General features: G+C 34.0%; 2 protein-coding genes across 6 annotated transcripts in view; one reads left to right on the plus strand and one right to left on the minus strand.

Moving 5' to 3' along the window:
- The window catches only part of LOC139774780 (GTP-binding protein Di-Ras2), an 89394-nt gene extending 74906 nt beyond the window's left edge, over window positions 1-14488 (plus strand). For 4 of the 5 annotated variants that reach the window (XM_071710261.1, XM_071710270.1, XM_071710253.1 and 1 more), the window contains 3 exons: window positions 142-287; window positions 571-836; window positions 2728-14488. In XM_071710261.1, the coding sequence (XP_071566362.1) occupies window positions 142-287; window positions 571-836; window positions 2728-2926 (611 nt within the window). In that variant the 3' untranslated portion in view covers window positions 2927-14488. The other variant, XM_071710280.1, reaches the window with a different exon arrangement.
- A 109-nt stretch (window positions 14489-14597) lies between these two features.
- Window positions 14598-17786, minus strand: Bulli (regulator of MON1-CCZ1 complex protein bulli). Its single transcript, XM_071710121.1, has 11 exons — window positions 17521-17786; window positions 17139-17444; window positions 16876-17050; window positions 16637-16796; window positions 16463-16568; window positions 16239-16392; window positions 16061-16124; window positions 15755-15974; window positions 15491-15660; window positions 15126-15401; window positions 14598-15056 (listed from the first exon to the last, which is right to left on the minus strand). The coding sequence occupies exons 1-11, from the start codon at window positions 17647-17649 to the stop codon at window positions 14795-14797; spliced, it is 2022 nt and encodes a 673-aa protein (XP_071566222.1). The 5' UTR covers window positions 17650-17786; the 3' UTR covers window positions 14598-14794.
- Window positions 17787-17963: the final 177 nt, after the last annotated feature.

Below are 17963 nucleotides of genomic sequence, written 5' to 3' on the forward strand. Positions count from 1 at the left end.
GAAGTTACTTTAAATGGCATTCTCCAAGAATTTACTTTGTACATTACGCGAGGCAACGAGATTTTTTTCAGATGTCTAGGAAGATTTTTCAGTCTCGTAAAGATCCATTAGATCAAATAAGTTTTGCTTTCGTTTCTCCAGGTGACCTGCAGTTTCCCGCGATGAGGCGGTTGAGCATAGCCACCGCCCACGCATTCCTACTCGTATACTCGATATCGTCATTACCGACGTTCGAATGCGTGAAACGTTGCTTCGAAGAAGTGAGAGAACAACGAACCGACTTTCAGGTACGGCTTATTCAAATTTGTTCGCTCGTGATTTATCTCGTAAAATTTATCGAATATTCAGCAGTTACCTCATCTATAATCTGCGATTTAAACTATAAATTCCTCTATCTCATATTTCGAGCAGCATGAATTGTTCATTTATCACTCTCAATATTTATAACTTTGCACAATAGATGGAAAATCTGATGGAAAAGTATTATTCGATCTTTCCGATTCGATCTCATCGGTTGGACTTTATTGGAGAAAAGATAGCAACGAGAAGACGTTATTTTCTTTTCAACAGGAAGTACCGATAGTCATCGCCGGAAATAAGCTTGACCTAGCACCAACGCGAAGGGAAATACCTCTCGAGGACGTGAGCGAGTGGCTGTTTTGCGAATTGCCGAAACTACGCGCTAAGGTGATGGAGTGCTCGGCTAAGGATGACTACAACATTAAGGACGTATTCAGATGTTTCGTCACGCTTTCCCGAATCGTGCCGAAAAATCCTACTGGCGAGGCCGAGCAGTCGGGGCTTAGGAGAAGATGTTCAGCATACGGATCACGCAGGTATCATCATAACGCTAACGCTATTTCTTGCGCGAATAAAGCCGTTAATACGTAAAATACATATATTATAGTACGTAAATCTTACTTCAAGAATTGATTTTTTAAACTTACAACTAATTCTTAGAGAAATCAACAACGGCGAAGAGTTATAAATTATTATAAGAGAATGGATAGAGTTTTTTTCTTTACTTTTTACTTTAATAAATTTCTGATTTGAAGCTTAGCTTATTGAAATATTTCATACATTAAGAAATATTAAGAATTTAAATTGAACTTTATTCTTTCTTCTTTCCGAAGAAAAATCAAATTGGTATAATTCATTCTTAATATGAGTTCGCACATATGTTGCAATTCTGCACTTTATAATACTTATACTAATGTCGAACGTGATTGTTTGCATTTCCGATTTATTTGTTTAAAGGTCGAGTGCTCGTTGCTTAAATACGATGATTAAGTAAAATTTTCGTGTCATCCCTCACAGATTGGACCGTAATCTCGAAAGATACAGTGAATCGCTAAGTCAGGCTTACTTAACCCAGATAGTTGGTGCGAGCAGGCTTAAGATGAAGATTGCATCCAACGCAAATGAGAACTGAGAATTGTGAGAGGCACGTTTCGACTTAAATAAAAGATGAGAATATGGATTTAGGGACATCACTTAATAATAAACTTTATTAAATTTTTTTTCTCCGTAAGAGAAAATATATATATAAATTATGAACGATGGATAAGTCATCCATCAATTACTTATAATTAATAGTTACTTCTATTTGAGAAATGTCGAGTATTTTTACTATTATATAAAAATGTAAAAATTAAATTTTATAGATGTCTAAAATATTTAAGTTTCTTCGATATTGATAAAAATTAATAAAAATCCGAAAAAATCTTGGCAAATCACGTACGTACTGATAACAAGTATTAAACTAGATTGCAACGTGATTTCTTTAAACGACATATACGAAGGTAATTTCAGCCAACAACCACCAGCCATTTGTCGCGTTTCACCTATCAACAGTGTGTATTAACAAAACAGACATCCAATCTAAAAGGTTTTCAATGCACTTCCGCGTCACCAATCGCCATTGTCGAAGTAGATCAAATGTGAACATAATTGTGAAACATTCAATACCGTTTTCAATGTAGTTTCGATATCGTTTCAGATTTCGTTTCGACAATTACTCTTGTATATTATTATTGATATTCGATGGTACTCGGGCTTGTATCATTTGCATTGCTTAATTCTTTTTCATTACTTTTATTCGTTACTATATATTGTATTACGATCATTTTATACATACATAATTACACGTGCATTTGTGTTTTTAATCATTGAGAAAAGAACTTTGCATATTCTGAAAAATCATCACACTAAAAAAAATTAATTTTATATTGTATCCATATAAATACGTTTTCTTGGAAACTTATCCAGGCTCAAAAAAGTGTCTCAAATTTTATATTTTACAGTGTCTTAACAGGAAGCTGTTCTAACGTTTAAATAGTTTTTGTTTCCGTTTAATTATAATGCCATTTACGGAACTTGTATAATTAATTGTAATAGTTTAATGGAGTGCTAGAGAGCTATATCACGGTAGATTACTTTCAAAAGTCTTAAGTAATATTTTACATTCCTTTACTTTTAACTTTTTGTTTAACTGTCCTTTACTTAAAATCTCTTTTTGGAAAAGTTTCCTTCTTCAGTTATTAATATCAAAAGAGTTATCGATCTTTTATCCAAATTAATAAAAGAGTAGAATATTACGCGGCGGCGAAGAATAACTGCAGGCTGCCGAAAATTCTTAGGAAGGATCGGGGCATATTTTAGCGTTAATCAAGTCTACAACAATTTTCTAACTGCTTTTAACTATCATTCATTATCTTTTAACGGAAGGCCCGGCAGCCCTAACGGCAGAACCGGCAGTGCGGGTCCTGGAAATTCTCAGCAAGTGGTCGCGGCTCAGGGTTCTAGCGTCGTCGTTACTGAGGAGGTGAAGAGCAAGCCACGTAGTCGCAGCCTGATCAGGCGCACCTCAAGAAAAACGAAGCAGCAGCTTAGGGATGCTCGCGCTGATGACTGCAACATCTCCTAAATCCGCTATTCCCGATAGGGAAACGAGTTTCGTCACGACCAGGAGTTCGCGATTATTGCGAAGCAACGCGACAACGAGCAATCGAGTTCTTTTGATCAAGTGCATTAAGGTAAGACTCGAGCTAGCATTCGCGATTTGCAAGAACACGAGACGAGAGTAATCTTACTAAGGCTACATGAATATGGGATTAGCGTTTACTTACTCGCCGTCTTAATCCACGGAACTCTGAGAAGGTGAGAAGCAAGCGCAACAATGGCTAGTTTCAGAGGAAGTCTAGCTCGAAGCTCGAACAGATATAAATCGTCGACTTCTAAGATTTATACCAGAAAGCATGTGTATCGATAACCGGAGTATTATTATTAAATCTTAACTTTAAAATTAATTTTTCCTTGGCAAATATTTAATACAAAATGTTAAATATCGTAATAAAATCTTAAATATCTTAAATTCTTGAGTCAAAATAATGTAATTCTTTATATAAAGATTATAAAAAGATTAAATGATTTATTCAATTTATGTTAAGAAAAACACGAATTTAAATTATATCAGCATAAAAGCTTTTTGTTATCAATATACATCTTTCTTGTATGGAACACATCCCTTGTATATATACATATATTATCTAATAGTGTGAACGTGAAATTGATGTCTAATGACGGATATGTAATTGTTTTTAACGAATGGATGAATTCTTATATTTCTCCGTGTAAATATTCCTGATTTAAAGTAAAAGAATTACATTCTTAGGGTATTATATATGCAACATTTTCTTGTGATTATTTTTACACGATTATTTTTACGTGATTATTTTCTCACAAAGTACCCCAAAAAGTATAATAAAGCGTACAAAGAAAACGATATAAGATTTTAGTATATATGGAAAAGTTTATTTAACAAGAAATACGCGGTTGTTCATCTATAAAATCAAGAAAACACGCATATCGCTTTTCCAATATATACATATTAGCTCATAATTTCAAAAGAACACATGTACTAATTAATCACATATAATCTGCGAATTTAAAAGCGTTATTTCTTTAAAAAAATAAAATCTCAAAATTCGAGTTTCACTCGAAAAACTCACAAGATTTAAAGAATTTCTTATGATGAACAGCTAAGAAATTCGCAATATTGAAATAGAAATAAAAATAAAATAAAAGACGTCAATTTAAAGATATGAAATATGCCCTTTTTCATTACTTAAGTCAAGGAATCGAGATATACTCTTAACTTTTGATACAATTGAAACAACGAATAATTGGCAAACAATTAATAATTGTTATTCAGAATAATTATCAACAAAAATATTTAACAATATTTTTAATAAAATTGAAATCAGGTACTGTCTTATTAGACACGAAAGTTTCGTAAAAAGAGGCGCGCTGCGCTTAAATACGCTTTACGACCAATTAAAAAGTTCCAGTAGTAAAGATACGTTTAAGTTTAAAATATATTATTTTGCAATGCATGCGATGCACATCTTTGCGTAAATATTAATTTTGCTCACATTAAAGAAAGTTGCTGTCGCGAGTACTACCGTGGCGTAAAAAGGAATTCATTTGTAAATTATGGAATGCATAATAGTAAAAGCACAAAGTACCTTTTTTGCTACCTCCCTGCTAACTCTATTATCAGATATATGTTTTTCTCTTTTAACGGTTATGAAATGATGATGAGCTGTAAATTGTGCAACCTGTATTTTAATATTTTTTCCGAGAACACATTGAAGAGCTTAAAGACTTCATCCCCGATATTTTTTTCCGAGAACACGTTGAAAAGCTTAAAGACTTCATTCCCGATATTTTTTTCCGAGAACACGTTGAAGAGCTTAATTAAAGATTTCATTCCCGATTCCGTATGTGCAACAACATTTTGCTTAACATAAATATTAATTACTACTTTTGACAAATTCTTAAGTTTCACGTTAAATGCTTTGGTAACTTAAAATTATTTTTAAATAATATCCATGCTCGGAATTATAAAATAATTAATTCTTCGTATTACTCTCAAATTATTTACTAGGGTATGAAAATTTTTTACTAGGGTATGAAATTTACAGACGAAAAAGTGAATGAGATGATATTTCTAAGATCTTGTATAATATATGAAATTTTTGGTAAACCATTTTATCAAAATTTTTAATTGCGTGCTGTGCTCTAATGATTTTGAAGTTAACATTGATTGTACACAATTAATCACATGAATTGCAGTCATTGAACGTGTTAATAACCCGAAAGTATACCGCAATATTTAGGAATCATATATTTGTAACCTTTAGAAATTCCAGTAATGCATATACCTACGGGAGATATATCGAAGCACATTATTTTAGATATTTGAATTTAGATAGGATACCAATTATAATGTAATTAGGGACGAATCGATAGAAAGGAATCTCCTCCTTGTTCTATAATATTTTAACGAATCTCAATCGTGCTGCAATTTCTTCAAAGTATTACAATATTTAATAGAACTGTAGTTATAACATTATTATTCCATTATTATTCATTATTTATAATATTTCTGATTTTTTATTCAACATTTCTCTTTAAAATTCTTTTTAAAATTAAATTATCATTATTATTATCATTTAAAATGATATTATAAACTATGTATATTATTTCAGCACAGAATAATAACATATATTAACATTATTATTAGCATCTATGCAACTAGATACTCACATTTTATTTCTGTTATAAATTATTTGTAAATATTTATCCGAAAAAAGACAATAACTAAGAAAATAAATATCGGAATAAAAATGTTATCAGTATGAAAAAGTATTATTATCAAAACTAAACAATCAAAAACAAATGTCTTCTTGTCTCAAAACTAATGACTTTATTCATAAAGCTCAGAAAATATTACGTATGTCGACATAGAATTATTTACAGTACGCTTTTGTAGAGAGAATACACATTTTACCTCAAAAGAAATCAAAAGTAGTACAGAAAGTATTGAAAGAAAATGTCAATATTTTGTACATGCAATTGTGCGGTAAGGAGAGATCTATCTACGTATAAAATAGAACAGGAAGGAGACTCATATGCCATCGTAACTGAACCGATGCACAAAGGGGATTGAAGAAATACCACAAACTAAAACAGCTATTGTAACGGTACTGAAATACGTGAAATACCTTGAATATATATCATAACGCGTAGATCCTAAAAACGTGTGACATAACGTCACATAATTAAGTAACTGTAAAAACTAAGGTAGCGAGGGGTATACGAATATTTCATGCCAGAGATATCCGCGTGAAATATTCGCACATACATTTGAGAGTTCATATAGTCATTACATAGTCTTGTTAATTCGCGGTTGTAATAATGAGGAATGCATTCCCCAAAAAATTATTTTAGTAATATTTCGTATCTTGTTTTATGCATCGTAAAAGTATATATATATAGGTTATGCTTAAATACATATATTTCATCGAATAAGTTTATTTGAGAATATAATCGTAAAATAGGTAAAGAAAATAAAGTATCTAGATAATATTAGCTCAAATATGGTTAGAAATTTTTAAACACAACTTGTATTTTATGGATGAAAATCAAAAAACTTTTCGCTGACAACAAAATGTGAATTAATTTAATTTGTCTTGCGATAAATTAAATAGAAGTGCAAAGAAAACTTATGTACGCAAATATTATATTACAGAGTGTCTTTTGTGTAATAATAATCGGAGAGATTAAACTTTCAAGTTTTTTTTAAAACTCTGATCATCATAGAATAGGTATACGTTTTCTTTAAAAATAAAAAAAAAGATCGTGACAAATTGACGACTTAAATAAAAACAATGACGAACAACTGTCAATCGTAAAATTAAATATAAGTATAATGGCCTAGTTTTCGCCGATCACTTGATCTTGATACGCGTATTAAATAACAAATAACGTATTAAATAGTAAATTAGTTTGATTACTGGCTAATCAGCTCAAATATACTATTTGATACGCGTATCAAGAGATCGGTGTAAACTAGGCCATTGAATTTCAATTATAATAAGATTTTTGCAAAGTGATAATTTTATTATAATCACAATTTATCATATTCTAATTTTTATATCCACGTTAATTGGCATGTTGTTTGTTTTAATTTTTTCGGCATTATTTTAACGTTATAATTCACGCTTGAAAGTTTAAGCTATTTAAAAGATAAGAATGAAACAAATCTCAATGAATTTAAATGGAGATTAAAGCAAGACAAAGACACAGACTATGAAAAAAAGGATCAATCGCCGCTCTGTTAAGTAATGCGACTAGATTACGAATATTAATAACCGTCCCATTAAGATATTTTTCACGCGACCAAGGGGAAATTATAAAGGTGAAAGGTATGCTCAGTGAGGTGAACTGAGATCGCGAGATGTTCCCGAGGTAAGTTCATTGTTAAAAAAAGGTCATAAGAATATGTTTGACGAGCACCTCGCGAACGTTCCGTGCGAATGTATGCGTGAAATTTTGTAATTTGACATTTTAATGCGAGAGAGCAGTGTATTTCTATCAGTTCTATATTGTTTGTACAAATGTGGGTGTAGCGTATCGTCGATAAACGTGCAAAAGTTTACTAAAAAAGGATATGCAATCAATTTTTGAAAACATCCAAGATATTGTCATATTTCAATGAATTTATTTGCATATATTTAAAAGAATGTGTGAAAGAGTTAATTGTGACACTTGTATTACTTGTAATATGCATTAGAAGGAAGTAGAAATCTTTGCAATATAAGTCCTTATTATAAAACATCAAAATATGAATTTAATTCTGCGACGAGCAATGTAAACTTTTATTAAAATTATAATTGAAAGTATCAGATTATTTTAACGCTATATTTATGTTTGATATTACATATATTCAATTTCACAAAGTTGAATTTTCCGATACTGCAGTTACAACAAAAGATATATGCATATCGTGTAACATATAACTATTGCAGAAGTGCATTAAATTTTTTAACGAGCACGTTTCTTTCTATGCTGAGAAAATAAGAAATGTATTTCTTGAAATCTCAGAAAATATCTCTTACAATAATTTAACGAATCGAAAGAAGTGTACACGTGGAGAAAAATGTATACCATACGGTCGCGGAAAAATTGTAATCGAATAAAAAAGCAATTATTTAGATAGAAAAATCAGATAGATTTCAAAAGTTTAAACGGTTCAGCATAGTTTTAGTTACATCAAGTAAATTTTGCACGCTCGTCGACGATAACACAAACGCAATTTCGTTGCGGCTATTGTGGCGAACATTCTCTCCTGTGTCCATGAAACTTGACGCGACTCTCAACGGGATTTCTTGAGATAGACCCTACCTGTCGAATTTTACTTGTACCTTATAAAGCTCCCTTCCGCTCATGATTTACGCGACACGTATATCTAAATAACGATCGAACTAACTCAATCCTCAACTAAATAGATAAATACTAAATGGACCAAAATCTATCGGAACTTAGATGTTGACTCGATAAAGACTATTATCTCGCTTTGGCGCTGAATTTAAGAAATTGTAATAAGGTAGCTTTTGCAAGACGTTTCTAACGGGACAATAGTCTTTAGCCAGTTAATAACAATCAATTGTTTTCCGCAGCACCGAATATCTTGTAATTAGAGCGAGCAATTGCATGCAATTATTTCCTCGGATTGATTAGTAATCAGGACTTTTGCATCTCTTTTGTATACGAGCACTCACCCAATCTGCCGTATCGTCGCACAGAAGTAAAGGACACGTTCCATCCTTGTTCTCTAAGCTCCGGAGATGCGTAAGCGTCCGCCCACTAATTTCCAATTCCTTAAGCTTACTCTCGCAAACAAGCGGAATGGCCGGGTAATGATGTCCCTGTAAATAATTAATACCCATAACTCTCGATATATAGCTAGATATGTATTCCCAGATGATGATGTACACGTTATCGGTAATCGGCGTGCCACTGCGTGTCGATATATAGGTACTGCGAAATTCTGTACGGAATATCTCGTGAAAGATATTGCAAAGAGTGTACGCGTAGTTTGGACATTTATTAGAATATTTCCAGTCGAGAACGATGTCTTGTATATGCATGCATGCATATGTATTACTACATCAATATTACATTTTATACATTTTTCTGCTTTTGTAAAATAATTCTCGTAATATTACGGCTCTTAACGAGAGAGTAAACAGAAGCAGACTAACGGTTTAAAACTGACTGACCGAATAAAACAATGCGAAAATTTCATGGTTTAAACTTTGTAAACATTTTTTTTTTAATATTGCATCAAAATCGGTCAGCCCAAATTTCGATACAATATTCGTGCGAAAATGATTTTTACGTTTAATTTGGACAACGTGGAAACGCGAAGTATTCCTTTCTCTGCCAGGTACAAAATTCAAATAAAAATTGTATGGATTTTAATCCCTAGAAAATCTTTTCGCATTTTATCGCTGGTGGAGGCACTTCAGACACTCCAAATAGTTGAAAATTATTTCGGATCCACTGACCTATTTTCCGTTTTTGTTCGCGCATAAAATATGCTATGAATATCCAAAGTACGCGTGCATTTTTGGGCAGCCTATACATATAGCGTGTAAAACGAAAAAAAAGAGGAGGCTAAGCTAATGAATCAAAAGGGGGAAACTCGACGTTATGGGAAGTTTGTATCTAATGTCTGTCTGTAAGTATATTTATACGGCACTCGTATATCTTAACGCCTTGCTTATCGGCCGTTTATCAGTTAATTTATATCCAGGTCGCAAAATTCGCACATATAAAGTTACGGATGTGCTTAATATATCACGTTGATATAATGTGCGGTGAAATTACACACTTATAGATGTTATAAATTATGGATAAATGACTAGAAATAGGAATACCGAAAGGGGGAAGTGGTAGAGATAAATTAAACAATCCCTTCCGGATCGATATCCGGAAATTAATCTTTTTTTAAATGTATAGGGCGATATCGCGACGTAACCCGATAGAGAATATCGAGGATATTTTTATCAGTTATTATTTTCCACTGAAGCGAAACGATATCGTTACGCAGCACAAATGATACTGACATCATTGAATCGTGGGGGTTAGCGTGGTAAAATTAGAAAAACTTCCGATTCATTTCCCGAGGCATCAGTTACAAGCCTGGACGGTAATGAAGACGTTAAGAGAGAGAACCAATGAAATCCGAATTCAAACTATATAACTATATGCTTATGTCTATACTCTCCCTGTCTCTCTCTCTCTCTCTTTCTTTCTTATTGCTGAGAGATGTAGCATCTCGTAGAATTAACTTACCTCTTAATCACTGTCGACGAGCTTACAGGAACGCGACGACGCGACGCGAAGAATTACAATTCACGAATGGCACCGGGCGATCGGACGGAACGGCGTGAAATTCAGCGCTTACGCGGACAAACTTCACGCGAAACGTCATTCTAGACCGTTTCAGTCGAACCGACGACTTTAATTTACGTATACAATACGACTATAATATGCGCGCTTCCGTTCATGTACTTGCGTACATTTATGCGTTACTTGTCGCAGCACATTTTTTCGCTATTAATCAATAACGTTACTTACATTTCGTTATCGCAATCGGCAATTGTAGACTCGAACGTCACGCGACGCGGACGCGGAAATTTGGCGAGGGTAGCGTCGCGTCGGTACGAACTACGAAGTGAGGCACGCGAGCGACGGCCAATCAAAATTCGATTAAATTTCGACTCGTTTTACATACCTTTATCAAGTGTGTTTCTATGGGTGCGTTCGGGAAGACGCTATTAGCGCTATTTGCTTATTCTATCCTTGTTTTACCTACACCTGATGAGCGATAAAGATAGAATGATGCAATAGCGCTAATAGCGCGCTTCCCGAACGCAGCCTATGACACTATGGCCGGTATTCATACTCGGATCTTATTTCAAGTCGTAATAAGTATAATGTCTTAAGATACTAACACAGCTCTGTGATTGTTCATAATATCTTAAGATCGTATTTAAGACGGTCTTAAATATGAGATCCGACTATGAATATACCGGCCTATAACGTTATTTTTTAAACAAATGCCTCGCTTGAAGTATAATATAATAAATTTTAAAATTTTCCGATTAATTTTTTTAACAGAGGATTCTTTTGCGCATTACATTCACTGCACGATTCGAATATTTTTTCGTAACAAAGTGATTGTTGAAACAGAAGTAATTTAATTTATTTTGTTTATTAAAATAATAATATATATATATATCTTTCTCTCTCTAAAAATACAGTTTAGAATTAACTTAATTTACTTTTTGCTGTCGACGATTTCACGAAATACGACGAGAGAATTACAATTCGCAAACTGTATCGAGCAGAATAACAATGTAAAATTTACGCTTACGTGGATGCACAGACGAAACGCGATTCTTAACCCCTTTCTTAAAGTAGTTGGCTGGACCAACTACTTTAATTTTGTACAATACGACTATAATACACACGCTCCCACTCACATACATTTGTGCGTTACTTGTCGCGGCGCACTTTTTCGCTATTAATCAATAACGTTACTTACATTTTATTATTGCGAACTAATCTCGAAAGCCACGCGACGCGAACCGCGGACGCGCAAATTTGGCGAGGGTAGCGTCGGTGCGAAGTGAGGCACACGTACGATGGCCAATCAAAATTCAATTAAATTTCGACTCGTTTTGCATACCTCTTTGAAATGTGTTTCTATGACACATCGCTATTTAAAAAAAAATTGAAACATCGCCTCGTTCGCCCCGTTAATTTCTACCGCAAAGATATAATAAACTTTTTTAATTCCGATTAATTTCTTCAACAGAGAATTCTTTTGCATTACATTCACTTTGGTCCCGTATTCTCAGTGTTCACTTTTATCGATAAATGCGCGCATTTATTTCTGAGATTCTATAGTATATGTAACGTATAAACTATATGCTAAATGACGAATAAATAAATGCGCATTTCCTATCTAAAAAAAAGCATGTTAATCTAATAAAAGTGAACTGAGAATACGGTCGTTTGTGATTCGAATACTCTTTTTAACGAAGTGATCATTGAAAAATAATTTAATTTACTGCCTATATTGAAATTAATAATCTCCCTCTCTTTTTTCTCTTTTTTTTCTCTCTTAAAAAATGCAGTGTAGAATTAATTTAATTTACCTTTTACCTTTTCGACGAGCTTACAGAAGCTCGTAGAGCTCATGATGACGACGCGAATTACAATTCGCGAACTGCGCCGAACGGAACGACGACGACGCTCAGCCGGCTCAGCGAACGCTCATCTTCACGCGAACGTCATTCTTAACCTTAATTAATCGGCCGATCCAAACCAACGACTTCAATACAACTGTAATACACGCGTTTCCGTTCACATATTCACATACGTTCATATTTGCGTTACTTTTATGCTGTTAATCAATAACGTACTTACTTGCATTTTGTTACCATAATTGTTAAATTAATCTTGAACATCACGGTCATCACGCAACGCGTATGTCGCGTACGCGATCATGAGAATAGCGAATACGACGTGAAGTGAGCAGAGCGAGCATAGCGAGCAACAGCCAATCAGAAAAAAATCGTTAACTTTTAATTTTAAATCTCCTCCCCCTGAAACGTGTATACATATACATATATATAAAAACGCTAGTTTTGAAAAATTCGAAAATCGTTTCGCTTATGTCAGTTTCAACTTCGAAATATAATGAACTTTTTAGCCCCTGATGAGTTTTTTCTAATACAGGTTTTCTAATACAGGTTTGCATCACTTTTATTTTGTTATTCGAATAATTCGTTTAATGAAGTAACTATTAAAACGAAAATAATTCACTTTTCACTTATTATTAAAAATAAATCTTTTATTTTTGCATATTGATAATTAGCTCTCTTCTCCCCCCCTCCTCTCTCTTTATTTCTTTTTCTCTCTTTCTCCCTCTCTCTCTCTCTCTCGCACATATTTATTATGTATTACATAAAAAGGATTATAATAATGTGTGTGTTCAATTAATGTATTTATGTGTGTGCACACTTTTTCTACATTCTATCTATTTTTATTATTTCTTCAAACATTTTCATATTCTTTATATTTTCTATAAAATAAAGCGGGCATAGGATAAACTTTTGGAAAAAAAGAAAATAATATTATCGTTACAAATAAGATAAAATTTCTATCAATTTTTCAATTTCTTTATCGCGTACGTAAGTTAAACTGAATATTTTTAAATCCGTTTTTACCGTCCTAATAAAGAATCGTACGATATATAAAGGATATTGAACGAGCCGGAATCAACAATGTAAATTGATTTTTAATTCACAATTAATATTATTTAATAATATAAAGGATCACTTCAACTATAGCTACCTCCAATTTTATACTTGATTATATCGATTCAATGGCAGTTCCGTAAATGAGAAAGTTGAAACGATAGAAGCGTGAAAGCTAGAGAATGATACTCCAAACGTCCCAGAGTTTCACGAATATTACGACAAAACAAAGCAGAATCATTTAAATGAATCTGATCTTTTATAAGAGGACCAAAAAGTCGCGCGCGCGCAGCTCGCGCTCCATAATTTATACTTTCCCAATCAACACAACCGAGCTTAAACAATCAAATCATTTTTCAAATCATTGTAAACGATTCCGGGAATGCTCGATCATCGTGATTAACAGATACAATAACGTTAGACAAAGTGCCGCGTTTGACCAATTTCCCAGTATCGTTGTTTCTTCGTATGTACATGTGAGCACTGTATTCTGGTAATTCTTTGCACGCTACATTGAGGATTTGAGCGTTTATATAATCATCTTAGTACATCTATACATTCGATAATTACTCGATCGCAGCCACGGTTGAGCTTCGGATGACGTGGACCACAAACTCCGATTAACTTAATCGGCAATTAATTCAATCGACGAGATTGCTCACAACAAAGTTTCTAACTATATTCCAACTCATCTTCCCTAATCCAATCTTTCCTTCGATTTGTTAGAACGTCAGTCTATCCATATTAATTCTATTTATATTAACAAAAAATACACTGTTTAACAATATTACTTGATAGCAGTTATTAATCGCCAATTAAATTAATCAAAGTTTGGTCGAAATCACCCTTAGTATGACGAGAAAAGCACTTAAATTCACAACTTGCAGCCAGTGATCTTTCACTTTTCTTCACCCGCTTTCTGAATACCCAGACTTATTGTTAATTGAAACTGCGACGCCTGTTACTGTATAGTCCTTGATTTACTGTAACAGATTGTATTTATTGTACCTTTGATGTATACAGGATCTAATATCTTCTTCTCCTACTGTAAATTCTACTGAATGTTGTAGTTCGTAGACTTAACCGGCGACCAATTTGTTTCACCACATTGTCAGGACGCAAGAGACGATTATTCGTTTTTTAATTAAGGAGAATCTGTATCGTGCGATATATTGTCTGAAAATAGATCAAAAGAGAAAAACGAATGCTGATATTACCGAATACTCTTCGTAAATAAGAAATTCATTATAAATGTATTACACTATACGTAAGTCTCGCAATTAAACAAAATATTAAAGAAAACCTTATACTTTGTAAGTCTCGAATGTATGATTCCCGCAATAAAGAGACTCCCGCAACTGTGGCAGAAGAAAGAAGGAAAGACGACAATCTGGCAGGTAAATGATAACATATTACTTACAAATTTTTTTAAAATTTTTTTAGTCTCGTTTTGATAATAAATAATCCATAACAATATATATTTATACACATAGAAATTTACAACTTACGAAGCAGCTACAGCATGTAAATCCTCCATCAGCCTCGTTAAATAAAAATAAAATGTAGGTGACTTTTTTCTATCTATCATTCTCGCGAACACCGATATTAGAATTCTACGAGGAAATAGTGGTAACATTCGAGTTCGTGTCCGAATTACATTCATTGTCCGTTCCTTGGAATAAATATTTAAAATGCTGTACGTATGGCTGACAATGTTCCCCCTTCGTGAAGGCCGTGGTGTTGTGCAGTCTCAAATTACGCTGCTCGAAGAACTTAAAAACCGAATGAAAGAGCGTCGCGTCGTCGGTAGCTTTCGCTGCCTCTAAGAATTTTCTTGCAGATACTTGATCCGCCATTCCGACCGATCGAACGTATCTGAAGCGTAGATACATAATAAATACGTGTCCAAATATTGATAAGATCGAAGATAGCCTTCTAAATTACCGTAGGGCAGCCAAGATATGTCCCTTTGATAAAAGCACTTCGATTATCTCCTCGTGTGCATTCCCCAGTCGTTTCAACATGTCCAACGCCAATTGATGCGCCGCCGGATACAGGTTTTCCAGAGAAAGCAGCAAGCAAGCCAAAGGCTTCGAATCGGCGACCACGTGATACTGTAACAACTGATGGAGCTGATAGTAAGCCTTTCGATGTACCAATGTCGTAATGACTAATTCGTGCAAGTAATGTTGCACTGGTATTCCGTGTTCAGCTAATGATCTGCAAAATCAACAATTAGATAAAATAAACTACTCTCGATAAATTTATTGTAAATTATCACCTATTACGGTTCACCTATTCTTATGTACCTGATATATTCGAGTAGAACCCATATTATCATCTTTGGTTCTATTGTATTCTCGGGAAATTTAGATAATATGTGACTATACATATCGCTTTGATCGAGTAACAGTTTATACTTAAAATTTTCAGCTACTGTTGTTACATTTTTAACATTATTCTGCAAAGGCGTTCCCATCTGCAATTGATAAATGGACATATTTAATATTGCTTATTATCATATACAATACATATAATCATATAAAAAAAAGAGGAATATAATCTAAAATTACCTGGTTTTGTATTTCATTTTCTAGATAATTTCTGTATACAAAGTTAAGTTTATCGAATATGGTTGGCATCTCCATTAAACTTACAGGTAACTGGGTCATAAAACTCTGCAGAACTTGTATTAATATCTGCTTAGCATTTGACCGCTGCATTAAAAATTCTACTAGAAGCACCTTATCCGTGATTAATTTCACCAAAGCTTCCAATCTGAGCTCGACATACCTGTTTCGTTATTGATAAATGAGTGAAGTCATGGGCGAATATAAAGATTTAAATCAAGATGAGATATCGTAATCAATTAAACGTACCATAAACAACCCAATTTTACATCAATTATTATATTTGGTTGAAAAACAACCCAATTAGGGGAATCTGTATAGTGTTAAGATTTAATACTTGGATCAATAATGTTAAGGTATTATTATAAATATTCAAATATTACAATTATATCAATAAGTATTGATATACTTTCTGATAAAAGGATACATAACTGGCACGGCTGATACATCTGATCGGACAAGGTCGTACCTGGCACTTTAAGATTGAAAGGCTTAATCGGTTTCGCCGTAGTTATACTTGTATGATGCATTACCGTTCCATCGCTCACGCCAGACAGCATAATGTCAAATATCATTGACGTCTACATAAAAATACAAATGTAAATTCCACTATTCTAAATCAACTTGTTTATATTCAACAGTAATACATACCTTTGATGCTTGGTGATGGACAATGATGAGATTATCAACAACATTAATAGCAAATCTACCACCAACGTCCAGTTTTAACATGTGACTCTTTTTAATAGTCATCATTCTGCAAGAAAATGTAGCTGTAGCATTGTTCAGACACTGCGAACTATGTTCCAAAGCAATGAATCTTACTTGTGTACAGTATAGACATATACAAATGCCGTTCCCATTGAGCGGTTAGCTCCCGGTTGATGCCGTAACAAAATTATACAAGGCGTTCCATATAACACAGCCAATGCTACATCCCTTTCGGAAACAGCCAGCTTCCCTGGTTTCGTTACGCTATGTTCGACTGGAACATCATATCATAAACGTAGAGAAAATTTTTTGCATGGTTCAATATTTAAGCGTATACGCTACTTCCTACTAACTTTCAAATTTAGTCAACTTGTGAAGATTGCTGGGTGTAACGTGTAATGCTTGTATTTGATTGCCAACTGTGCCAGATGACAGTAGTACCAGAAAGCTCTTGGGACAGAATACGAACCAATTTACTCCTAAGCTTAAGCATTTTACTGCTCTAATATTGCGTTTCTCTGGATTCACCTGTAATAACAGTGATTTCAGCACTGACTGCCAAAGTTCTCTCTAAATCAAAATAATATATAAAACAAACGATATGAGAATTTCGCACTTGAAACAGTTCTACTCCATGGTCCGTGACTACAAGTATCTCAGTGCCGTGGGTCCACACGAAGCCTAATATCGTGGCGTTCTTTCCTTTGCACGACTGAGAGTACTCGACGTGATCCAAACCAGAGACAGGGGAGTAATTAACAAATTCCACCGACGAGTTAGTACGCTGAATCGCAAGTACGTTCATGTCGGGAGAGAACTTGATGGATATTACCGGGCCTTTGTCCTCCATCCGAAAGTTCAAGTTATGGTCCGGGCCCTTAACGAGCACTCCTGTAACACCCCCCGAGCGGACGGCGAACACCTGTATACAGATTGCATTGTTTGTCACTGTATCGATTGGAGACAAAGGAGTTTCACGTGGGACAAAGTCGACTAACTTGCTGTTTCGAATCATCGAAAAACACATTCGTGAGGCAGCTGACCGATTCGAACCTGATGGGCTCAGGAGACAGCTCCAGGTAGTAATCATCGCTCTTCCCCCGATCATCAGCTTCCATGTCTGGCATATCTGATCATCTGATCCTACCAGACGTTTGACAGTTCTCCGGTGCTGCTTCTAGAGATGAAAGCTCTTTCTTCTCTCAGTACCAGTACCCTTGTTTTCCCTACCTTGTTACCGAATTTAGTTGCCTGCCCTACTCCGCACTACTGCATTCTACCTGCCACAAATGAAGTTACCCAAGTACAAAGTAATATATAAGCATTTTGACCGATAGACAGTAATAACATAAGTTACGTAAGTAACAAAAGAGAATTTATAATAAATTTAACTTCTAACATTGTATTTTATTTAATTATATTGTATTATTTAATTATATTA

The sequence above is a fragment of the Temnothorax nylanderi genome, unplaced genomic scaffold (genome assembly GCF_030848795.1).
Source record: "Temnothorax nylanderi isolate EJ_2023f unplaced genomic scaffold, tnyl_v1.0 TNYL_tig0004_pilon, whole genome shotgun sequence".
In the NCBI taxonomy this organism is placed as follows: domain Eukaryota; kingdom Metazoa; phylum Arthropoda; class Insecta; order Hymenoptera; family Formicidae; genus Temnothorax; species Temnothorax nylanderi.